This window comes from Agelaius phoeniceus, chromosome 8, assembly GCF_051311805.1.
Source record: "Agelaius phoeniceus isolate bAgePho1 chromosome 8, bAgePho1.hap1, whole genome shotgun sequence".
Taxonomy (NCBI): Eukaryota; Metazoa; Chordata; class Aves; order Passeriformes; family Icteridae; genus Agelaius; species Agelaius phoeniceus.
In genome coordinates, this window is record NC_135272.1 from 32,363,959 (window position 1) to 32,389,888 (window position 25,930).

The 25,930-nt window shown below is 38.6% G+C and overlaps 1 protein-coding gene across 3 annotated transcripts in view; it reads right to left on the reverse strand.

Annotated features, from left to right (window-relative positions):
* Positions 1 to 916: 916 nt before the first annotated feature.
* The window catches only part of TUT4 (terminal uridylyl transferase 4), a 46,463-nt gene continuing 21,449 nt past the window's right edge, over positions 917 to 25,930 (reverse strand). For 2 of the 3 annotated variants that reach the window (XM_054638773.2, XM_054638774.2), the window contains exons 7-30: positions 25,707 to 25,758; positions 25,082 to 25,151; positions 24,011 to 24,137; positions 23,440 to 23,559; positions 22,843 to 23,064; positions 22,516 to 22,690; positions 20,428 to 21,170; positions 19,811 to 19,961; positions 19,166 to 19,252; positions 17,665 to 17,768; positions 17,224 to 17,281; positions 17,026 to 17,129; positions 16,548 to 16,637; positions 14,545 to 14,658; positions 13,341 to 13,418; positions 12,766 to 12,943; positions 12,364 to 12,411; positions 12,194 to 12,276; positions 10,685 to 10,800; positions 8,913 to 9,073; positions 7,822 to 7,919; positions 4,834 to 5,359; positions 2,481 to 2,654; positions 917 to 1,466 (exon numbers count right to left, since the gene is read on the reverse strand). In XM_054638773.2, the coding sequence (XP_054494748.2) occupies positions 1,375 to 1,466; positions 2,481 to 2,654; positions 4,834 to 5,359; positions 7,822 to 7,919; positions 8,913 to 9,073; positions 10,685 to 10,800; positions 12,194 to 12,276; positions 12,364 to 12,411; positions 12,766 to 12,943; positions 13,341 to 13,418; positions 14,545 to 14,658; positions 16,548 to 16,637; positions 17,026 to 17,129; positions 17,224 to 17,281; positions 17,665 to 17,768; positions 19,166 to 19,252; positions 19,811 to 19,961; positions 20,428 to 21,170; positions 22,516 to 22,690; positions 22,843 to 23,064; positions 23,440 to 23,559; positions 24,011 to 24,137; positions 25,082 to 25,151; positions 25,707 to 25,758 (3,771 nt within the window). In that variant the 3' untranslated portion in view covers positions 917 to 1,374. The remainder of the gene's footprint in view (positions 1,467 to 2,480; positions 2,655 to 4,833; positions 5,360 to 7,821; positions 7,920 to 8,912; positions 9,074 to 10,684; positions 10,801 to 12,193; positions 12,277 to 12,363; positions 12,412 to 12,765; positions 12,944 to 13,340; positions 13,419 to 14,544; positions 14,659 to 16,547; positions 16,638 to 17,025; positions 17,130 to 17,223; positions 17,282 to 17,664; positions 17,769 to 19,165; positions 19,253 to 19,810; positions 19,962 to 20,427; positions 21,171 to 22,515; positions 22,691 to 22,842; positions 23,065 to 23,439; positions 23,560 to 24,010; positions 24,138 to 25,081; positions 25,152 to 25,706; positions 25,759 to 25,930) is intronic. The other variant, XM_054638776.2, reaches the window with a different exon arrangement.

The following is a 25,930-nucleotide window of genomic DNA, read 5'->3' on the forward strand; positions in this document are numbered from 1 at the left end:
AATCAGGGCCTTGTTTTGTCAAAGTCAGGCGCCAAAGGAAGTCTGTATTCAGTCACAAATACTGCAGGGATCCCAGTTCTGGCCTCTCAGAGCTCCAGGACAGGAGAGGAAGCAAGGCTGTCACAACCCAGTGTGTTCACTAGAAGCTCACTTGACAGTGCTCTCCAACCTGTGGTCATCATTGGGTGCTTTGTAAAAATCTTCCTTCGGTGTAATCTGCTGCTTCTGGTGATGCCAGCACAGAGTTCAGAAGGTTAAAGCAGTACAAAGCACTAATTCATTCTTCTGGAGCAAGTTCAATATATTTAAAGACAGTTCATCACTGCTTTGAGCACAGTTTGTGGCCTCCCTGTGACTGGGAACAGAATTTGACACCATGATGATGTTCAGCTCTACCTTCTCTGAGTCAAGTTAGTTGTTTTAATTTAGAATAATTAAGCTCTTACTGAGGATATAATTCTCCTTCTACTACATTTGAAATCAGTTGTGTTAAGCCCTTGTGTACCTTGTCTTCAATCCTGGCCTTCTTCAGGAGCAGGGACAGGCAGGTTTATCCCTGAACTCTGCATTTAGGGCTGCAGGATTCTCACACTGCCCTGGGAGTGCTAACAGCACAACTAAGTGTGCCTAGGGAATTTATGGAAAGCCCTCTTTAAAACTGCTTCCCAGTACAGCCTAATTCTGCCACACTATTAGCATATGGTTTTGCAAAGCTGATAAACAGAAAAGCAGGTGTGCTCCTCCTTCAAGGATAACACACACATGGGCTGTCAACAGCACATGCAACAACACCAGCATGGAAAAAAGCAGGTCTGGTGCTTGTATCACTGCTCATCTTTCCAAGACCTCCACATTAAAGCCATTTTATTATTCCTGTTAAAGCAAGCATGCATGCAAATAGAAAAGAGAAAAAATCTTATGTCCTTTTTTTGCAGTTTTATTTTTCTTTTTAAAAAGTTTTTTGGCACTACATAGTTCTGTAAAGAATAGAAGTGACAAATTTTTAAACACATGAAATCCCCTTCTAATTTTATTTTTTTTTTAGAACAATATATATAAAGTCTGAAGCAACCAAAGTATGAATACAGCTAATAGAAAATAAAGAACTTAATTTTAAAAATTCTCTCTCTTTACAGTTTATCAAGATAAAACAAAACACAATTCCCCTTAAAAATAGGGTAATAAAATAGATGAAATTTGTATCACTCAGTTTTGTGATACTAGTAAAAACTATAGTTCATATCTATGTACAAATGATACAGTTTAAAAACAGTCTTAAATAATCTTGTATCTAAACATGTTGCATTAAGATTTTAAATCAGAACCTGAATTTCTTCCTCCCCTCCCCCCACCCACCCACAATCCCATCCAATTTCACTTTTTCTGTTGAATGTAATTCAGATTCAAGTGTGGGTGTCCTTGAGACAGAAGTGAGAACCGCTGGTTACTCTGCATCAGTGGACCAGCTAAAAGAAAATGGATTACAATTACTTCAGCAAATCACACATTGAACAGTGCTTGGCAATATTCAGTGTACTAACCTAACTTAGAAATAAAGCCATTTACTAGACTGACACAAATGCTATCTGTACACCTAACCCATTTATGGGACAATGCAGAATTACTTTAATCCTATCTCCAAAATTCCCTAACAATCACAACCACATTATTTTGTTGCATTACTTCAGTTATTTAACAAAAGTAATTTCAGGATTTTAAGTAAATTCAGTTTTCACTTGGAAACCGTGCTAGAGCCAATAGATTGGATTTTGAAAAAGGATTTGGTGGCCGTATCTCTCATTTTACACCAGGTGACCCCCAGCAGCATGGAAGCTGCACATCCTCCAAGTCAAATTTGAGCACTGTTTCTCTGATAGTGAAGGTCTTTTTCCTACAGCCTTTCCCCATCCTGCCAGATACTGAACACCTTCACCTTTCATAAACATCAGAGCTGAAATCAAGTCAGTCTTTTCCAGTTCCCTGGTGAACTGAGCCTGACCTAACTTTGCAGTCAGTGCTGCTCTGACCGTGGATGGGCTGGACTAAACCTCCAGAGGCCCCTTCCAACCTCAATTATTCTATGGTCTTGCAAGTTTTTATCTATGTAAGTCATTCCACAAAGCAAGGTACAAAAGCCAAATAAAATGAATTACAACAAAAATTTCTTCATATTCTGAACACGCTCATGGGCCAATCATCTTAACCTCTACTGAAGCAGAGGCAGCTCCTGGTGAGCCAGCAGCAGCAAAGAGGCTGGAAGTGCAACAGGCTGCACACTGGCTCAGATTTCAGAATTCTGTTTTAACCCTTCCCTCCCACAAAGATTTGCATCATCCACAGAGGAAGCTGAAGTGCTGATTTGACTCTGGGATTCGTTAATGTTGTTTTCAGGGATTTCCATGATTGCTTGGCTTTTAAAGCCTTTGAGACAGTACAGAGACATGGAGCATGAGCTGTTGATCACATACTGGTTCTAGTACCTTGAGGGTAGAAAGGTTTGTTCGGTGGGTAGCTGGCATTTCCCTGCTGCATGTAGTTCTGAGGCATATTGTAAGGCCACGCTCCTCGGAGGAGAGGAAAATGGGTAGGGGTCCCATGGTCCCAAGGGACAGAAGGAGGGTTCATTTTACCAAACTGTCCTTGGAAACCCTGATCTAGTTTTCAATTGAAAGGGAAAAGCACATTGCAAGTTGAAATAATTAAACAGTAAGTCACAAATACAATTTACATCTTAAATAACAGTTTGCAGGGGACTTAATGTGATCAGTCTGATGTGCTACTTTTTAAAAATTTAATATACATCAGTAAAAATTACCACCTAAATTACTTCATTATTCACTATAATAGAATTATTGGGAAGAGAGAGGATGAATCAACATTAAAATCAAGAGCTATGATTTCACTATTTTTATGACTTTCTCATGATGAAAAATACAAGGTCTGAACAATATTCAGAACTGCTGTCTGATCCCACACAAATATCCACTATCGCTGACAGAGCTGTGACAGGAAAACTATTATCCTACTGCAAGAAATAACTCTCAGGTGTACACTGGAATTCCACTAATACTTACATGCTTAAGAAACTTGCTATCTAGATCACTGGACTGACTTAAAAAATATTTTTAGAGAGAAAAATATAAACTTTGGAAATAAATATACAAATTGTAAAGCTACTCCATCTACAATTCTGATATCACTGCAACATTAAGGATGAGAAATCAAGCATCCAAGGAGGCAGGATCCACAATTTGAGGCACAGCTTTTGAGTATGCATGAAAAAGAGCTGTCTTGATACTTCTAATGATCCTACTTCTAATCAGCTGTCTACTGAAAAGAAAATTGAGGTAGCTCCTTTCATGTCAAAGTTGTGTGAGCCAGGACAAAGTTTCCTCAAACTTACTGTTGTCAAATTGTCCTGAGCAGGTATGAAACCATGCTTCAAACAGACAGGAGACAGCTCATCTCTACTGTGCCTTCACCTTAATGGCATCTAAGCCAAAAAGGAAATAAAATTGATTCAATTTCAAATAGGAAAATTACTATGATTTGGAACTAGGAAAAGGGGTGTCATGAGGTTGGAAATTGATGGAAGATGAGGGATGGGAAATAAATACTGTGACTGACAGCACACAGAGAAGGAATTAGAATTTATGGAGCTTGTCTGAAAGAAGGCAGCTACCTTAGTAAGGAAATGTGGATTGGAAGGAGCTGCTTAAAGAAAAGGCAAAGCTGGAGAAGGGGACAGATGAGAAGATCCAAAATGGAGAGGTAGGGACAGAGCACACTGGAGACACAGAAAACACATGGGTAGAAGTTCCTGTACCCTTTAAAATATATGCCCCACAAAGCTTTAAACAGAAAATCATGTATCTCCAGCCCCTTATGTCTGACGCCCATTGGTGAATTATTCCTCATCCAAAACAGCAGACTCAGCTGAAAATCTACTGTTACTGACAATCACATCATTAGTGCAGAGAAAGCATGGGCAGGAGATTCAGAATTTCCATCTCAGGATGAACAATTGCACCAATACATTATATTATGCATTTATTTTTTTAAACAGGAGGAATTACACACTCAGAATAAATCAGAAGACCACCACCATGATTAATGATGTAAAGGTTAACAGTTGAAATTTAGAAGCTGCCACAGTTCATGTAGCAGAGAAAACTGAATGGGCTTTAATCATTATATACTGCTTTTTCTCAGCCTCAAACATACCAATGCTTGCTATGAGGCAAGAGGCTGTTGCCCACTTGTCACAGGAAAATGTAACATCAGGAATCAACATCAAGATTATGGAAGTTAAGTGAGGCAGGACAAGCCACATGAAAAAACAGAATAGGTAAGATCATATTATATTGTACTAAAGGTGAGGAGACAATATTCAACTTGCACCACTGTAATTCTGCCAGTCTCTAAGTTCATGATTGCAACCTCAGCATTTGTCTAAGACAATGTGTAACAATGTGTTGATCTTAGAGGTCTTTTCCAACTTTAATGTTTCCATGATTGTCTAAGGAATCCATTATTTGTCAGCACATTCACAGAAATGTGAGTGATTCAAACAATGATGAGGAGGTTTCTCAGTTGAATGCAGGATTTCTCATTGTTGCACAGCCATTAATGGCAGACAGGACCAATGCCTAAAAGTTACGGTGATCAATTCTCATTTTTTTTCCTATGAAAATGTTAAGACAGGTGAAAGTCACGATTTGGTTTCTTAAGCATCATATTTTTATCAAACAATCTGAAAGAGTTAGCTGTTCCTGTAACACTTAACACTTGTACACAAAGTGTGAGAGGTTTGATACAACAGAGAAGAGTTACCTGAATTCCCCACAGTGCCATTGTTCACCAGTGAGTTTGGAGTCACAGGATTGTGCCAGTGTCCCTCATGAGAAGTGCTGGGGATTCCCATGGGCCTGGCAGCAGGCTGTGCAAAGATGATACTGGGATCATTCAAGCTTACACTGCTCTGGTTATTTGTGGTGCTGCTGCTGCCAGATCTCATAGAAAATGGAACATTTGTAGAATGAGGAGGGTTACCCGGTGCAGAGTGAATAACAGGCCCATGAATAGGCCAAGAAGTGTTGGGAAGCTGAATTTGGTGGTGATGGTGCATCTGAAGTAGTCCCAGGTTATGCAAGGTGGAATACTGACCTGGGGGAGATTGGGGAAAGTTAAACAAAGGCAGCTGGACCTGATGGGCTGGCTGTGCACCCTGCTGTGGCTGAGGAACGTGCTTAGACTGGGATATTGATTGTGGCTGAGTCTGGTTAATGGAGGCTGGCTGAGAGGAATTCTGTGGGAATTGCTGAGGTTGTGGAGAGTAAGATGACTGATGCGAATCAGACTGGAGGAAAAAAAAAAGTGATGTATTTCTGATTAGTTCACTGGCTATTTAATGGTGTTTTCTTTAATAAGCACCCACTGTATTAGACTATTTATAAAACAGCAAAGCACTCCCCAGCAACACCCCAATCACTGCACCCAAGCTCCTGTTGGCTTCAGTGAGTGCAGTTCAACTGACACTGACTTTAACCAACAGATAATTTGGTCTGTTAATGTGGGCACATCCCACCATCAGAAACAACATTCTGAGTGAATATTAGTCCCAAGCTCTTCATTAGACTCCTCACACACTTGTTTCTGATCTTTAATCAGTGTCTTTCCTACCCTACTTATGTACAGCCTAGGATCTCATTAACTAATTGCCTTACTTCTAAATAGAGTGGTTCTTATTACTGCATAGTTTTTTAAGTAATTCCAAAGTAAGCTCCTAATATTTCTTTCATTTTTAAAAATCTGTTAAACAAGAAATGCAAATTCCAAAAACCCAGTTTCCACCTTCATATCCGGTCTTAGGCCATGGCTTAAGGCACAGTAATAGCAATTATTACAGCCTTTGCAGAGCTCTTACAAAGCTTTCCCTTTCAACAGCAACAGAAACAGGCATGAGGATATTTTATCTGTTTGGAATTGCAACTGAACAGAGAAGCACTTCAAGAAATTGAGTGTCTGGGAAAAGAGTTACTCAGTTTATGTACCAACACTTAATGCCAGTATCTGGATTCCCCAGTCTGGATTTAAGCACTGAGACAAGATGCTGATGGAATAAGTGTCTCCAGAGACATTCAAATGAGACAGGTACCTAAAGCAGAAAGGAGAACCTGAATCTCAGATCTCATTTTCCCCCTGAGACTGACTCCTCTCTCCACAGACTACAGCAGCTAGCCAAGCTCCCAGAGCCTCAGCTGCTGTTGAACACCTGGAGTTAAAGGTCTCTGCAGCTTGTCACTATCCCTGACTGCTCACCTGTCCATTTCAACTGGCAGTCACTTGTCTCCAATAAACAGAGGTGTCTGCAGGACTGCCCATGCCAGAGCATCCCCTCCAGCAGCACGCTGTGGGTCTGTGCCTGGGCAAAAGCTGGAGCCCACAAGCTGGGATTGCTCCCTGCTGCTATTCCAACTGTGCCTGTATGAGTGCCTCCTACACCTTTCTATCAAACCAGGAAGAGAAGGTAAAACCTGGGATTTGGAAGATGATCACTAGTTTAATAGTTTAAATGTTATAAAAATAAAGCACACGTATTCCAACATTCCTGCAAATATTAACCCACCAGAAGCATGCACTGAATGTGCCAGCAGCAGGACAGGAGGCATAATACACTCCAGCCTCTTGATCTGCTTCCCACTCTCCCCCTCTTACTCCACCAATATTCCCCCTTCCCATTCTTCTCCACCAGTTCCTGGACAGAACATATTCATAGAAATCCTGGACAGAACATATTCATAGAAATCCTGGCCAAATGACAACCATGCACCACACACAGAGTCCATGACATCCAGGTGACACAAGAATGATGTGTCTGCCTCTGAGTGAACCCACACATCCAGCTTCAATTCCTCAGGCAGAAATATAAGGCTCCTAAAAAATCTACTCCTGTGGCATTTTCAGCCCTTCACTTGGATTAGGGCTGTATCAGTCCCTCTTTAGAAGCACACTTTAAGTCATAAAATCTCCATTACTGGAGACAGCATTCCAATGAAGGCTTGCTGATCAGTCAGCAAAGTAGCAAACTGAACAAAGAGCATTAGTGATCAGCAGCCTTGATTACTATATTTACTTACTTGCCAGCTTCATTAGCAGGCACATACTTCTCAGATTAACAGCTTAAAATAAATTAATTTCTGCTGTACTGTCTGCTCCAAAAATATTAAATGCCAGCAGTTGTATTTGCACAAATACCCTCTGCTCCTCATCTCCACTCAGAAGATTAAACATATTTTATGTAGCTCTATGGAGACTTGAAAAAATTCTAGCACAAAACTGTCAAAAATTTCCCTATTGTTCTGCTTGTGCTTCTAGTGTGCTCTGGCAGACTTTTCATTGAAGTATGACTCAATGTGTCTGTGTGCTGTGTCTGTATGTGACAGTCCCTTAAGACAGATCTCTCTAACCACAAAAAGTCATGGTTGTCACTAACCCAAGTCTCCAGCATGTTAACAATGAGCTATGCTTTATCTCCCTTAGTAACTCCAGAACACTGCCAGAATATGAGAATTTGAAAGGCATCCTAGCTTAATCTGCCCTTTCAAAATCACAAGGTTATCTCATCTCAAACTTGACTATGAGGTTCCCATACTGAAAACCCATAAATGCTCCCCAAGACACAGTGCATCATAAATCAAAGTTCCATTAACTGGCCCAGTGCAACGTTGTCATTACCAGGTTGAGAAAAACCCTGCAAACCTGTTCCCAGCATGGCTGCTCTGCTGCAGCTTTGCTCCCTGCAGCCCCCCCAGCACTTACACATTCTGATGACTGCCTGGTGCGCAGGGGTCGCTCCACCTGCTGCTGGCCCACAGCCACCAGCTGGGAATTCACCATGCTCCGGACCAGCTGCGTGCCTGACCGAGGAACACGAGTGTTAATAAAACCCACGGGGTGACAGAATAATGAGCAGAACTGGGAGTCAGCAATACCTTAACTCTCATGTGACACAGGAGAGGTAAATCACTTTCACCTCTCCTCTCCTTTAAGTGGAAACTTTTCCCTCTACTGGCAGCAGACAACTTTAATAGGCACAGGAGCTAAACACAAAGTCTATTTTTGAGTAAAACAAAGTCTAGCAGGAACAAGGCTCACCTTGCTATCAGGCTGGAGCTCTGGTTTATATAGGTTTCCATATTACTGCTGTAAGCAGCAGCATTTTAAATAGCAATAATGACAGCAGAAACTTCTGGGCAAAGAAAGTAAACTAAAAAAAGACTAAAAGATAACAGAACACAGAAGCATGGTTCTTCTGAAGTTCACTTATGAATGCTTCTTCTACTTTTTCAATTACCACAGGCACCCAAGGGCCTAATTTGAAGGAGTTTGCAATTAATCTTCTCTAAGTACTATCAGTAAATTGAAAGTTGGATTTAGCCTAATTCATCTGTATGCTTTTTTTGAAATGCTACTGAAGGAACACTGATTTTTGCTGAAAATACATTTACTTACCTCTCACAGATGATGGAGGGTTAGCTAACATTTGAGAAACATTTGGAAGAGGAAATGCATTCAATTATTATTATTATTATTACTATTGTTACTATTATGATTATTACTACTTTGAAATGCTCCAATTGTGAGTGGAAGACAAATAATGCAATAATGCAATATTCTGAAGTACACTGCATTTTACTGCTGAGTACATTTTTACCACCCATGCAAAGACTGTACTTCAGGAGACATTACTCCTCTTGCAGAAAAACAACACAGACTAAAAGCTGTATTTTCAGTGACCGAAACATTACTTGCAGGATTGCTTTTTGAAGATAATTATCAAGTCTTTACAGAAACCTAGAGAAAAAGGATCTCAGAGCTTTCAAATTATCCTAAGACATAAACTAACTTACCTGGCACACTATTATTTCTCTGACGGGTTTGTTTGAATTCAGGACAATCTCTCCTAACATGACCCACATCCCCACAGATGAAACACCTTTTCTCTCTTGTTTCTCTGTCATCTTCTTTCACCTCTTTTTCATCATCTTTCTCATTCTCCTTTTTCTTCAACCTGAACAATAATTTTTATTAGCAATATCACAAAACCACACACAAACACATAATCTCTGTAGAGCTGCTGTACTGGGAATGGTTACATAACCAACAGCTGTACCAGAATATCTCAGGAATCCCAAATAACACTTTCAGATTCTGGGCTGGTTAACAGCCTGTATACACTTAATGAAGTTAGAAGCTCCCCAGGCTTGTCCAAAAGCTGTCTGACTGTATTAGGGCAGAACTAAGCCTGCCAGGTAGCTGGGGAACAGCTCTATGCAGCAATCCCACTGCAGAGGCAGAATATACCCAAAACAAATGAGCTGCACCTCCTTCATCCAATCTCCCCCTCACTGGACAGGGCACATTTCTCTGTCCCTATCTGAGCTCAGAAAGGATGTGCAACAAAGCACTGAGGCTCTTTCAAACACTCAGTTCTAAAACAGCAGGAGAACTCGTCATCAGGAGCCAAGACAAGAAGTAAAGGTCTTTTTCCACAAGGTATCTGCAGCATTGTTAAATAATAATATTATTATGTGAGCTGTATATACAATCTGAGAGAGATTCTGTGTGGCTTTGCTGTAGAAGCAGTTTGTGTGAAGAGCAGATCACAACTTTTCCTGAGGCAAATATAGTGAAAGAGGTAATGGAATTCCATGTGCTTGTAGTACAGAAAGCATCTGAAAGAAATATCCACCTGTGACCACAGGGTTCCAGTGCACTTTCATGTATCTTCAACTCTGCTGACTGAACAAAAGGCTGTAAATAAAGATTTTGTAGCAGGAAGAGACCAAGAATCCTTTGAAGAATTATGGAGCACACAACTGAACATAAGGAGCAAATAAAAGAGCCCAGAATAATTTGCATTCTAAGGACTTCAACAGGTTTTAGGAGGAGTCAGACAACCTAGGCTGAGTGGGGCACTAAATAGCCAAAGCTCTAAAAAGTGAGGAGTGCACATTTTCTGTCAATTCCTACTGAACTCTCTTGGAAACACTGACCTGCATGTACCAAGGACTCCCTTTGCAGGAGTCCTGTACCCAAAATTCCTAAGTGAAATCAATATACAAGTACAGGATCACCAAGTGATATGGTGATTCTGTAACATCATGGCACTGATATGATGTTACAGAAATCCACCTCACCTATGTACATTTTAACTAATCCTAGAGTTTAATAAATGAACTTTGACCTGCCTTGCAGATGTACATTATCAGATCTACAGAACAATTCAAATTCAACACTGTCCTCTGAAGATGACCACTGCAGGAAATCCATTTTAACACATGATAAATTTTGCAGCCAGGTAATATGTTCTCCATCTGAATGTTTACACTACAAAAAAGATATTTTAGTGATCCAAGTTTTAAGTTAAGCTTAGTTACATATTAACACACCATAGAGTGCTGATATTACTGTGTGTGCTTCCATAAACACTTCAGATTTAAAGAAGTGATCAGAAACTGTTTTAAAAAAAGAAAAAGTAAGGTGGGAAGTTGAGGATCAGATATGAAGCTTTGATTTTCTCTGCAATTTAGCAATTTTTTATTTCCATTAAATCTTCAAATATGCAAATCCCTCATGATTTAATCTCAAAGATTTCACAATAGCTTTGTGTATTACTTACCTCCTCCTCTTTGGACAGTCTTTCATGTAGTGACCAATTTTTCCACAGACACGACAACATCTGTCATTGGGTGCCAATTCCCCATCTGTCAACACTTTTGAGTCAAAAAAGTATTCCTATCAAAACACATCAGACAGATAAAATATATAAACCATTCACTTACAATATAAACCATTCACTTACAAGACTGAGGAATCAAAGTCAAACTGTCAGTCTTCATCTCTTATTGCTCCCTGAATGTTATCACTTCTGAGGTGATACCTTAGTCCTTTTCTTCCCCTAGATAATGGCAGCTTTTTCAGAGATATGGAGCACTCTGGGCTAAAAAGGGCTATTTGGTCTTAGGGACAGAGGCTGAATTTGCAGAACAGCTTCCCCAGGCTCCAGCCTGCTGCCCACCTTTCACCTCCCCAAAGGCTCTTCAGAGCACAAGTTTTTAGCATTTGATCTATTTTGGTATCTGAGTCACTGCCTGTGTGCTTTCCAAAGCAGCCAATGTCCCTTCCCAGATGACAGGATTACATCCCTTTGGACAGGACACAGCTCAGGTGGGAAACAGATGGAGCATCTGCAGACTGACCTGTATCACTCCCCTCCCCTGGAATTTGCTCAGCACAGCTGCAGTTCTGATGTGTGTCAGCACAAAGGCCTGGTTTACAGCCTCTGAGCAACAAATATTGTGAAAGTACTGAAACAGAGGTACAAACTCAGAAAAAACCCACAGATAAAGGAAGCAAATGGAAAAGAAAAGATAGGGAAGGATGAAGGGAATTAAAAGCTTTCAAAAGATTTTGAAGATCCTTTAGAAAGTCAAAAGCCTTCTGTTAAAAGCCACTGGGAGAACAGTTCTCTAAACTGTTTTAGAAAATGCCTTTCTAAGTTGATCTTTAAAATACTAATTACAGTATTTTATTTGCTCATATTAAAAAAAACCAGTTGTCTCTACACATCAATGACTGGACCCTCTAGCACAGAGCAGTACTTTCTCCAATATGATATTGCATGAATGCATTCCTAACCCTACACAAATTTTAAAGGTCAACTTGTTAAAAAAATCAATCATCATCCTTTTCCTTGTTTAAGCAGCAATCCTTACTATCTCCACCAAGTGGAAAAGTAAAGAGAATGGAACATCTCTTGGATCTGTTTTCTTTAGCTACAGGAAGAGCCAGTAAGGTTCCTAGAGCCATTTCTGGGTTTTACAGCCAAATTTGCAGTTTTCTGCAATACTTTAACATCATACAGTGGAATGTTTTATAAAAAACAAAACCTAAATTAAGCTTACTTTCCCCAAACCAGCCAGTAATACCCATTGCCCATCCAACTACTTTATTTTATATTCCAGGAGCTAAATACTTAGCTATAAATTTCATGCAGACAAGGTATAATTACACATATTGTGCATACTAAATGGATAAACACATACAAGAGATTTGCATCAATTCAGTGGACAAAGAAAATGAAAAACCTACTAAAATGAAAAACGTACTAAAACCTCTGAGAACTTACAGCTTCTCTTCCAACAGCTGGGTAGAATGGGGTACCAAATAACTTTCTCCCATTGATAAATGCCTTCATTATGAAATTGGTCACTATTGGAGAAAGACAAAGTTATTGGAAAAAAACAGAAAAGGCACAACTCAGTGAATATTCATCATTAGCAGACATTAATAGCTTACTTTTCCTAGAGACTCCAGCACCCAGATTATGATTCAAGTCAAAAGGATCTGCAAAAAGAAGGGAGAAAAAAAATCAGAGCCGGAAAAAATTTGCTGCAACAGAATTTTTTATCTTAATGCAGAGAATTCCATTTTAAATGCATTCACAGAGCAGATTATAGCAATGCAATGCTGAGAGTTTTAAAATTGTTACATTAGTCAACCATAATAACAGTAAGAAGAACAATTCACTGACATGTAGTAAAAGTTATCAATTTTGTGAGCTGCAGGACTTGCAAAGAATGTTTCTTTTTGAAGCACTGACTGTGGTTTCCTCACATCAAGATCCTGTGCAGACAAAACAGCCTCTCAAGCAACAGTTTCCTACTCCTGATGAATGGAGACTGAATTCAGCAGGAGTACCTTCAATGGCAATACACTTGGAGGTCCACTGCTTCTCAAAGGTGGTCAACAGCTTCTTCTGCCGGATGCTGATCACGTATTCCTTGAAGTCAAACTCCTCCGTGTAGAAGCGCAGCAGCCCCAGCCAGAGCTCCCCAAGGGACTCAGTGTTCTTCCCCAGGGAAGGGAGACGCTTCTTCTGCAGGCAGGGGAAGGAATTTATTCAGCTACAGTCACTGCAGCGCTGCTTCTCCTCAAACACCTCTCTAATTACATGTTTTTCCTTCATTACTATGAAGGATTTGGTTAAAGTAAGGTTAAATCACTACAGTTAAGACTAAACCTGGACTATTTTTAAGAATAAAAAGTCTTTTTCCTGATTTATGTTATTTAGAAATTATTTAAAATAAACCAAGCAAAAGGAGAAATTCCTTTTAGCAAAACAGGACTCAGGAAGTTGCAACACTATGGGTATGGAAATTTAATTAATCAATCAGTAAAATTAATCTTTTATACATTACACTGTTAAAAAATTATTAATTTTCCTGAAAAGCAAGGTTTAAATTTTAGTTACTCTTCTGGATTTAGAATATTACCAATTCTTCCATGTCATCAAAGAAAAAAGCATTCCATCCATCCACCATTCTTTGTGGAATCTGTTTGCCATCAAATATCTGCCAGAACAGAGAGTGACAGTTACTGCTCTAATTCAAAGTCACTGTGAAATACTTCCAGTTCTTTTGGTAAAAAAAAATCATATAAAAATATAAATACTTTAATTTTAACAATTACTTCTTATACAGACAGAATTTCCCATTGGTAAAAAGTTTGAAAGACTTTTTGCATTGTTGCTGTACCTCTCAAAATATTTGGATGTTTCATTTTTACTTGTTCCTTGCAACTAAGAAAACATGACTGAATTACCTTGTCAAGATTCCAACATCTCTCTAGCCCACAGATTCTCTAAGGAGACTTTATATGATTTCTATTACATTTTGACTTTAGCACAGCCAAGAGGAAATTCCACTGTTATTTAAATGCACTCTCAGGGTAGCAGTAAAATAAAAACCCCCAACCACTACTAAAGTATCAGATACTAAAGATCAGCAAGAAAAGTCTATGAGTCTCAACTGCAATGCTTAAGCCAATTTCCCTCTTGCACAAAGAAACCAAAAGAGGCAGAAAGGGGTAATTTTCAGAGGTACTTGGGAGTTCCAGAGTGTATCCAGGAAGAGGCAGATAGCTGAATAATTGTATTCTCCCCACCCATACAATGGGGTGCAGAACATTGTTTTCTTAGTAAAATCTTCTGGTACATATGAAATATTTCTTTAAAGTTGCACCAGAGCATCAATTATCTTATTTTCTCCTCATCAAATAATAAAATAAACGTCTTCTCTTACAGATGAAGTGTTGAGCAATAAATAACGCTTCTGACAATAACTGGTTGAAGAACTGGACTCACATTTCAAGAGCATCTGGTGCAGTCTCATAATTACAATTCCCTTCTCTCCATACCACCTGCCAATTTTTTTCTATCCTGTTCAGCATATAAATATCATCATAAGACCAAAATCCCAAAGTAAATGTAATAGCAGAACTTAGGCACAACAGACTCCCCGATTTGATCTAATTTTCTTGGTCAGTTTTACCTACTAAAACCAAGAGGGAGTTAAGAACCTGCTGATTAGAAGGGCCCCATATTTCATTTATCCCCTCTGATCCTAAAATCCCAGACTTCTCATATTTGGCTTGAAGAAAAAGTGCATCTATTTTCATAACCTCATTTTCTGAACCTACCTCCTGAAGAACTGGAATAACTGGTGGATTTCTCTGCTGTAGAAAGTACAAAACCATAAGAATATAGGCATACGAAGAGAGACTACCACGGGATGCATCACCAATATCGCAGCGCTGAAAAAATACATTTTAAACAAAATGCTGAATGTACATTTCACTCTTCAAGACTAATAACTGTGTCAGAGAGCAAACAGAAACCCCATAAGTAACAGCAAGTACATTCACCTCATAATTAAAAATTGTTTTATGAAGCCTGAAAAATAAATACACCCAAGAGCCAACTGCCATCTGGCAAATCCATAGCATAATTTGTCTAACATAAAAACAGAAAAGCTTTTCATAGCCAAAAGACTTAAAATTTTATAATGTGCCAAACTAAAAAAAAAACACCCCAAATCAAAACTCCCAAAACATAAATCCCAGGTTTCAATACCATAAAATTTAATTTTCCTTAACTCATGCTGCAAGAGCTGTTTCTATGATTCCTTATTATTTTGGTTCCCCCTCCCCTTTTAAAAAAATAATTCATTAACAGCAAATATTTCCAGGTTGCACTGGCAGTGCAGGCCACATGTGGCATTTTGCTAGCAAACATACACATACCTAATTAAAGCATGGTGCAGCCTGCACAACACAGGGCAAAACAAACACCCCTGACCAAGTCAGGGAGCTGGAGCCAGATGAGCTCAAGGTCCCTCCAACCCAAGCCTTTCTGTGACTCTGATCAGTGAATTACCTTACTATGCTTCAGTATCTCATTACAGCATAACCTTTCCACAGCACCTGCTTCTAAGCTATCCTGTGTTTCGAGCCTGTGTCATATCAAACAAGGCATTTTTAACCTCCTAGGGCTGGAAAAACCAGGGATTCGTAAATTACTTTCACATTAGCAGCAGCAGTGACAGCTGTTCCTGGGTTTTCTGCCAATGCAAACAGAGCAGGAGGCATTTTGCTTAAAAACAAAAGTATAGCTACTTTGTATAGCTACAAAGTCACTTCCATACATTTACATTCAGGAGTGTATAACTCAACTTGTATATTACATCTTTGCAGCAGTATTTTTGGAACATGCACAATAGAATGCAATGCTACCAAAAAATGTAAGATTCATTATTATCAATACAAGGCATTTTTAATTTGGACACAGAAGAGACGTGGCAATATTGTGCACTACTGTGACCACACCAAGAAAAAAATCATTGCTAGTCTCAGTGACAGTATAACGAACGTGTCCATTCCATTCTGGCACAAAGTTATTTTATTCATCTTGATGTATTTTATTACATGAACATCTGGTAGCATGATTCACCATCTCTATAAGCCATTTTTTATTTGCCCCAGTTCCACTAAGCTTTCTTTGGATATGCTGTATTTAATACTGCAGATTGAATAAAAAGCAATGCCACGTTTCAATTACCAAAGGCTGTACAATATAAAATTTTGATAGAATATCATAACAAAAGATGCAGGAGATCTGACATTTCCAAACTCTAAAAGTCAAGTGTATGTCCTAGGCACATGGAGACTCAGGAATTCATTCATCACCCCATACCTACCTATTCCTGACTTTTATACTAAGTCAAACAAGGCAAGTGTGCCAGAAGAAAGCAGCAGTAACCTCTGAGCTGGCCCCAGATATGAAAACTTGGGAAGCCCATGCACACCCACATACCCCTAACATCTTACAGTTACCAATTTTTCCAGTTTTGCTTGGGGTTTGGGCGGGGTTTTTTGTTTGTTATAATTGAAGCTGGTTTGAAATTGAAGAAAAAAAGGATCTCATCAGCTTTCTCTTACACAGAAATATTCCAACAGACAGCAGAAGGTACCAGGATTTGATTTTGACACACACAGTCTGATGGAGCACTGTAAGCTTAGGAAAGTGCACTTCATATCAACAGCATTCTACTGTCTCCATCCCAGATGGTATTGGCAAAAGGCAAACTCAGTGGCTGCAGCAGAAAACACTGTATTGTACAAATAATACCTTCTTTTTATATTACCTTTGCAAAAACTTTCATTGTGTAGCCCAGATATTGCACCCTAGGATCAATAGCTGCGTAGGTAGCCAGCATCCTTGTGTTATGCTGTGCCTGGAAAAAGGGGGAAAAAATTAAACTGGTGTCAGGGTCAGCCAATTATGTAATAAATAGTGCATTTTCACATTGTCAGGTGAAAGCTAGAATGAGCTGCACTATTCATGATGGCACACAGACCATGGTGGATGTAAAGGCTTTTCAGAAGTATCCCCAAAACAAGACTTCCTGTGCTGTACCTGCTCTGCCATCAGGTCATACACAGCTACCTGGATTGGGCTGAGGGCGTGGGCCACTGAATTTAAATCATGTAGAAGAAAAACACAAACACTCAAAAGCATTTCCATTCTGCTTTCAAAATGATTCCCTCAAATGGTAATTTGGAAAGAAATAGAAAGAATGAAAAGCTTTCTTTGAACACAAAAGGACACAAGCAGATGCTCACCAGTGTATTGTACAAACTGATATCTCCTTCCAAGCCACTCCTCCTGTGCTCAAACTTTACTATAGGCACTTTGGCTGTTGTTATAGGCAAGATGTTCCTCAAACCTGGGGAAGCAACACTTTAGTACATAAAACATTTCCATTAACAACATTTATAGAAAATCTAACTGCAAAACAAATAATAATTTAAAGCACCTACCTGGATGCTTCTTAAGAACTTTTGCCAAACCTTCTATTATTTCTTTACAGTTTAATTTCTAGGAAAAACAAAGATCACAGCTTCAGATGTTAAAACATGGATCCTATTCCAACAAGCACATTTACTATCATATATATTTCATAGATGAAAAGTCTATGTACCAATCATTTTTGGAATGTCCAAAAAGGAGCAAGCATTAAGCCAGCACATGAATTTACACAAACTCATAAGCTCTTTGTGGACATCTATAGTACACTGTGTGTCTATAAGGCATTAAAAGTAAAATAGGCTGGATCTTGCTTCAGTTGTGCAGAGTGCAACAAGCCAATGTGCAACTAGCAAATCCTACCTTTCCTGTGTGCAGAAATCTTAACTGAATTAAAAAACCTTAAAGAATCTTTGAATGTAAAACAGCAGATTTTATCAATTTAAAACTCTTACCTCTGCATTTTCATGACCTTCCAATGTCATGCAGATATCTAGATCACTGTCCCGAAACCCAAATCCATTCTTTGAGGAGCCAAATAAGCAAAGCCTAGCTTTGTCTGATCAAAAGAAAAGACAAGAAAAAGTTAATTCTTTTACAGTTGAATGGTAAGTGCTTAGTATAAAATATTGTTTAACTGAAATGTGCAGGTGCCCATAAAAATGAGCTTAAAGAGAGAGCTTACACTGTCACTTCAAAGACTTCAGCTTTGATAAAGGAGGAAGCACAACACTTCAGAAGTTATTTACAGAAAGCAAGGCAGGATAAAGACTTATTTTATGTATTTTTTTATGACTGAAGTACAGTTACTATAATCATTAAATGGCATCTCTAAATGTGGTGCAATGTTTTGTGGGATGCAACTGCATTTTCCTGCTTTTAATAAATCAAAATAATGTGCAAACCCAGTCACCAGTACAGCTTTATCCCACAGATAAGACAGAGCTACTCCTAGGGTAGCCAAAGTAATATTTCTGAAATTCCATTCAGAGTTTATCTAGGTTGCATATTTCTCCTATGACTAGGTAAATTTGGTCAATGAGTTTTTGTAATTATAGCATATTCTTCAAGAAGACACAAGCAGTAAGATTACAATACTTTATGGAACATTCTTTCCCAATTGCTTTGTTTACATTTTTGTTTGAAACACGATATTACTAAGTATTTTCATTCTTGGATGGCAAAATTATGTTGTTAAAACAAATTCTTTCCTAACTGCAAAGAATACATTGATCTGTTCAACTGAAATTAATGCTAAGAAAATAGATCTAACACTTACTCACAGCTTTTTTTCCTAAACTTTAATAGAATTGGAAACCTTAAGTCTTTCAAGGCTTTGTAACAGGTCTCAATCCTCAGCTGCTGCCAGCAAGTGGAGGCACAGCCAGTGGATAGAATTCCCAATTCCTTGATCACAGGTCAGCTACAGCAGAATGGCCTTCCATGGACTAGAATTCAGGAGACCTGGGTTTTGTACCTGGCTCTAGCACTGTTTTACACCTCCTATAAAAAAGATCCCTTAGCATTTCTGTGCCTTGACTTCCATCCCTGTAGTAAGACATTTTTGCTTGTTTTATGTAAGGGATGTGAACATAAACTCATTAGGATTTCTAAGATACTCAAGTACTGGTGACTAGGCAACAAAAGTCCTTGGCCCACAACCAAAGCTAACACTAAACCCAACCAAACTTTCTTCTTGGCCTGACTGGAGCAGCCCTGTGCTTGCATTACTGCATTACTGCTCTGGCAGCTCTTCCTCCACTCTAGGGATGTTTCCATGGAATAGCAAGAAGGGATGTTCAATGTTGAAGTTTGCAAGACAGCTTTACAAATGGAAGGAAAAGAGATGTTCCTGCTTCAAGCAAGGAAAATAAAATGAGATAAAGCACATCTTTATGTTCTGGACAATATGACAGAAGAAAGCATTCTCAAGAATCACTACCTAAGGTTACATACCATTATACTCCTTTCGAATAAATCTCTCCAAACTTGCCAGTATTTGTTCTCTGTTTTGTTGCTCAGATAAAGGAGGGGATAACTCATCTAAGTAAAAACAAATTAAAACACAGTCAGACATGACATTCAGCACCTCAAGAATCATTTTCAGCTAATTAAAAGATTGGATGGGTTTTTTTTGTTGTGCTTGCTTTGCTTAAATCTGTGGTTTCCTTTTTAAATCATTAGAGTCTTCCAGATTTTATTTCAAAACATCCAGTTTTTCAACCACAAAGTGTCCAGGTGGGCACCAGGCATCCAGCCAAGGTTAACCCACAACAGCACCCTCAAAAGATGCCATAGAATTCAATAAGCACAAAAATTAGTTTTGCCCAGAGCCTGATTCCTGGGAACACCAGTAGCTTTTTACAAACCTGGTGAAAAATCCCATATAATATCAGTTTCTCAAATATGTTATAAATTATCACAGCCATGGATTATCTGAAAATTAAAATGCTGATCCATTTGTAGCCTAGGGCACCTGGAAGAGCTTCTTCCTACTGAATTGTGAATAATTGTACATAAGTAATTTAACCCTACAGTTTTTAATTCTTTCAGGTTACAGATCATAGTATAAAGTGGAGCACAAACACTTTTTGAACTTACCAAAACATCTTTTACACACTATATCAAGTATTTCCCGAAATCTGTCTGTCATGGGTGGTAGTGGTTTTAGATCAATTTTCTTGAAATCCTCTGGGCAATCATTTTTGGAATGTCCATCCCGTTTGCAGATGCTGCATACTATAGTTGGTGGCTTTTTGGGGGGGAAAAAAAGGAAAGGAAAATTCTATTTGTGCACTTAAGACAGTTCAGCAGACCTAACATTTCCAAGCAACCAAGAACATTTGACATATGAACAATAACAGAGCCTCTACAAAGAGCAGAACACCTCTCACCAAGCTGCATTTAGTTCTCACAGTGCCTAGAAGCACCTGGAAATTCTACAAGAAAGTAGGAGAGGAAAGGCAGAAATAACCCACAAATAACCAGAAAGAAATCCAGATTTTTTTGTGTGGACATCAAAAAGCTCAAGATGAGGGAAACAGATAATTTAATTCAAATGTCACACAGGGTGATGTTTCCTGAATAACAGGTACCCTACAAAGGCCAGAGCTGCCACCCATATCCCAGTCTGAAACAATCACTGCGGGAATCCCACTATCCTCCCACTCTTAGATTTAATGACTTCAAAGTAATGATCCATGACCAGCACTGCTTACCTTTCCTGAAGTAAAAATAAACTTATCAAACACATAATGCATTTCTTCTGCTGAGAGTCTGCCTTCCTCTTGGAGATCCTGGGTGTCCAGCACTGCTCTGCAGCTGGCCGAGGTAGCTGGGCTGCCAGTGCACTTCGTCTGTGGAGACGACTCCAGTACCAAACTCTGCCTGCTTTCAGCATCAGAAAACTCATTACTGGAATTTGTGTCATCAGGCTGATGTGCACTGCAGTTACAGTGGTGGCTGAGCTCACCCTCAGTTAGACACACTGAAATTTCTAAATCATCTCTCTCTTTAGGTGATTTTTCCTTTAATTCACAGCATTCATTGGAAATAAGGGGTAAAGCTTCTTCTTTGTCTTCATCATAGCTAGAGTCCAATGTTGAAAGTAGCAAAGGGTCCATGTTCTGGGAAGTACATCTTTTGGCTACAGCTTCTCCCACTGTATTACATTCAACTTCATTCTCTGCTATGTTACATCCACTTTCTGTAACTTCTTTATCTACAACATTTTCCCCTTGTGGAAGGCAACAGTTTGCTACAGGCTCTTCAGATCTTGTGGATTTCTTATTATTCATTTTCCCTTTTTCTTTTTTCTTGGTATCTGGCTTGGATTTAATCCCATCTTTACTTTGTGGGCATGCAAAATATTTATATGCTGTCCTAAATCGCTCCAGGATGTACTCAAATACCATCTGGCTATTTAGACTTCGTGCAACATTCCTCTTTAGTGCAAAAGGATCTGGGAAGAAAAAGAACAATTTAATTAGTAATCTTTAACTTCCACATTTCACAAAGCAGCTGAAATCCCTAAGTTTTTACAGGGCAGTTAAGGAGGTTCTTATACTATAATCCAGAATTGTATTTGGATATACTTAGAGAATGAAAGACTCACAAGTTTTTTCAAAATTCTTCCATACAAAACATATCCAAGTGCAGCCATGAATGGCTGACTATCATAAACAATTCTAAACAGTGTTACTCAAAAAGAAAACCATGGGTATATTGCAACATTATATTATGGCCAATTTCTAAACTAGAAATTATAACAAACAAAGGCAAAATAAATAGATGCCAGCCAGAACCTTTTTTCCTCCACTGAAGAAGGATTTTCATTTCCCTTAAGAAATTCATTTGTCTAAGAGTAACATTGAGAATGTAAGGATTGTATGAACCAATCTCACCAGGATCCATTCTTAGGCCTTCCTAACGATTTCTAGATCAAACATGCTTTCCAAGCAAAAAGAGCTCCTGCATAGTTGCTATAAGTTTGCCTGGAAGATAGTACCAAACTCAGATTCTGTTACTTCATAAGATCAGCTACAAACTCAACATTGGAAAAAAGAAAAAAGGCAAAATTGAGAAGTAAAAAACCATAAAGCAAACAACACAATTAGCCCAATAACAGCAGGTGTCAGAACCAGAATACAATCTGGTTTTTTGAAATTATTTCTCATTTCTTCCTCAATGATTTGTCCTGACACCTTACATCCCACATGTTGAATAAACACTTCCTTTCTTTTTCTATACTCTAGCTAAAAGTAATTGAAGAAAAGAATTGGGAGAGGAAATTAAAAGTCACAGGAGTGATCTCAACATCCACTACTCAACCTGTGCCTCGAGAATTCATTGCTTATCTGTTCTACTTTCCTTCTGACTCTTCTTGTACCTTATTGACTCATCCTTCAATGTACCTCTGTACCTCATTCTCTGTCTGTATGATTCTCTTTGTCCTCTCCATCGCCTCAAGTGTTACAGATAAGCCACTTCAGCAACATCTCTAGAAAGTGTTCAAAAGTCATTATTCATGTTTTTATAAAAATATCACCTTACACGGTTTCTTAGTCTTCCTCAAATACCCAATTTCTCTATTCTTAAGGTCAATTCAGAATGTCACATATTGCTCTGTAACTCAGTGACTTTCCCTGCTCTTTAGACAGAGAAAACTTGTGTTTAAAGAGACTAAATAGCTGACAAAATATATATTTGAAAGACTTATTGTCCAGATCCTTGTAACACATTTGCAAGTTAAGCAAATAAAGATGCTAAAGCAGGATGACTACAGAAGTGGGAAGGGATCAGCCTACCTTCAATGGCTATTCGCCTCTTGGGCCAGTTTTTATTCTCTCTGGTTAAGAGCTCTTGTACCCGTATGCTGATGACATATTCCTCCAAAGCAAACTCCAGTGTGTAAAACTTCAAAAGTTCCAACCACAGTTGCCCCAGTGAAACTTGGTGAGGGGTTTTGAACGCTAAGAGAGACTGAAAAACATGGACACAAGTATTCAACTGCAATAAGAAATTAGTATTTCCTTTTTTTTTTATCCTGATCCATCCAACATCAATGTTTAAAAATAAAAAAATAGGGATAAGAGATAGCAAATGGTTTTCAATTAAATAAAGTCAGGACTTACAATTCCATGTTTCTCTTTCGCATTGCTTTGGTTGTCCACTTCTGAGCTCGTTGTCTTCTTGCCACCACCTTTTTGTTGTTCGACTTTAGCTTTGCTTTCTGCTCCAACAGAGTTTTTTGCTGCACCATTTGTGGGTGGTTTGTACTCCCACCTTACAAATTCTTCATCTTCCACCCCTTTCAGCTGGTGGTCATCTGGCCTCTTTGAATCAAAGCCTTCAATCTAACAACAATTAAAGTGGCTCTGAAACAAGACTGTATATAATACATACAACCAACAGTTTTCAGCAAATGTAACACTGACTACTGTGGTACATTCATACCCCTCAAGATTAACAGATGTCAGAGACAGAAATTCAGAGGAATAAAGAAGAAAATAATTGCTTTCTCTCCAAAACACAGATGACACAATTATACAGCCTGCTACAAGTGCCTTTTAAAAAAGTCTTCAGAATCATCAAGCCTCATCTGCGTGAGCATGAAGTACCAATGCATTTCATTTATCATTTTCTTTGGCTATCAAATTCTGCATTTTTATGAGGTTGCAGAACACAGAAATAATGCCAACAACTTAATAATGAAGTACCAAATCACTTACCCAATTGCCCAAATAGGACGGTAAAATACGTGGTTTTCTTTGCTGAAGAAAAAATATCACCATTAAGGCAAAGGAATATGAGGGAATTCCACCTTCAGCCTGACAGTCAATGTGACAGAGCTGGAAGAGAAGAAATAATTACTTTTCTGATGTAACAACAGAATTTGAGTTTACAATCTATTACAAAAGGACAAATAAAGAAATGTGAGGAACATACTAGAGTGAAGTACAAAATGCTGTATGTCAGAAACTGCGGTGGTCGTGCCATGTCACGTACAGGCAGAATACAAACTAGCAATTCATACATTAAGGAATAGCATTAAGAAATACTATCTTATCACATTTTGTTCTTTTCAGTTTCACCACATTTTGTGATTGTGGCACACATTTATGCTGCCATCCATCTAGAAGCTCAGTCAACACTGAAATGTGCTGTTGTACAGCACATCTCACATATGGAGGTGGGGTGAAGCAGTGGCATGAAGTCCTTCCTACAAACATTCATGGTACATTACACAGTACAGTGTACACAGTGCTTAGAAAGAACTATTGAGATAATTCAATAACTTACTCTAGCCCAGTAGCGGAAAGCCAAAACCAAGGGAATCAGGACAGGCTCCAGTTTACCAAGTGCAGCCAGCAGGTCAGTTGTAAGGCAAGCCACGTCATTCCTAGCACTCACTTTGCATGTCAAACCACTGCAATCACAAAGCAGAACAGATAAAGGGTTATCACTTTGTGATACAGATGGTGCTTGGGGCAGGGGGAGCTGGGGCATCACACCCCCTGATGTGGTGTGATAAATAAAAACATCCATCAGTGTCTCCCTATGTAAGAACCTGATTTTTTAACAAAAAGCTACAGAATATAATTGCATTTTCTCTACTATTAGTTTACTGACTGCATCTAGAACTTACAGAAGTTCACTACAGTGAAAAATACAAAACAGCATTAAGAATTTCCTCCTAAGTTCTGCCATTACTTAATTATGTTATTTTGCACAGTTCAATTACCAAATATACTGTCTACATTCCAAACACTTAAACAAACTAATAAATTAATTAATACTCCAGACCTGCTGCACATTAAGAGTTACATTAAGGTAAACACACAAAACAGCTTCTCTAAAAACTTTCCTTTAGCTTCTCAGAACAATTATTTCTATTCTGTTACAAACACCAGAAAAGACAAGCCCACTCTTGTTGCATTTACTTCCCCAGAGTTTCAGTCCATACCTCTGGCCAGTCAAGAAATCATGTTTCATTTTGGAGGTTGCTACTTCTTAGGAATTTACTGAAACTGTCAGATGATGTGTCCTTTCTGGCAACATGTATCTTATAAAATGTTTTTAAAGCCTTGGCTTAAAACTGCTGGCAAAAATTTTAAATAACTGAAAACCACTCCACTTTTCCCCCAGTTAACTAAAAGGTAATGTCAGATTCCTACACCCAGTGCGTTCTGTGTAGCACAAAACCAAAAGTAGCTAGCTTTCTTTCTAGGTTACATTTCTGTGTATGAGCAATTCCCTTCTAATACAATGTTAGCTGAATGTTACAGTAATACTTCTGGTCAGGAGTGCAGGCAAGCACCTAGTATGAACAAGCATAGTAGCTCATGAAAAACTTTTTTCAGTCACAAATACCTTTTAACATCTTTGCAAAAGACAACAGGAACTTTGGCATGGAAATCCGACTCCACATCTGAGTAGACAGCTAAGCAATGAAGGAGAAAAAACACACTTTGTTTCAAAGTTTCTGACAGTTTTCCCAATTCTGTCTTTAAAATTATTATATTTATGTAACAGCTCAAATTAAGTGCTGCAGAGCTAAGCAGCACCAATATTTTCTGGTTACTTTTGAGGCTCACCACCCCTATGAGACAGCCAGGCTGTGCTCCTGACAGAACCAAGAGGCTACAAGTTTTAGAAGTCCTGAAACATCTCTCACTCACGTGCATATGCAAGTGGAAAGCAGCTTTTGAGTTTACTGCCTAGAATTCATCACACAAAAAGTTAAAACTTTTTGCTCTGGCATCTGACACTACTGCCCCAACTTCTGACAACCTGAACTGGAGCATTCTCTTGCTGCAGCTTCTCATCTCTCATTCACACAAGCACTGGTGTTCATAAAAATCACATTCATAAAAACAGCCCAGATACTTTGGCTGAAAACCCATCAATTTTTCTAAGTTTACAGAAAATTTAAGCATAAAAAGAACTAAGCAGCAGATGGAATGTTAAATAGAAATGAGATGCAACTAAAACTCACCACTGTTCTTCAAGATCTCAAGCACCTGGATCAGAACATCTGGTTGACTCATCTATAATGACAAAATTAGAGCAGGTTGCATTATTGAGACTAATATTTCATTTTACATTTTATTTCAAACGACTTGGGTTGCACAACTCTGTGTTCCTCAAAAAAGTGAAATAATTTGTCAGTATCAATGAAAAAGTTAACTGTGCCTGTCTACACCATGAAAACAGGTGCCA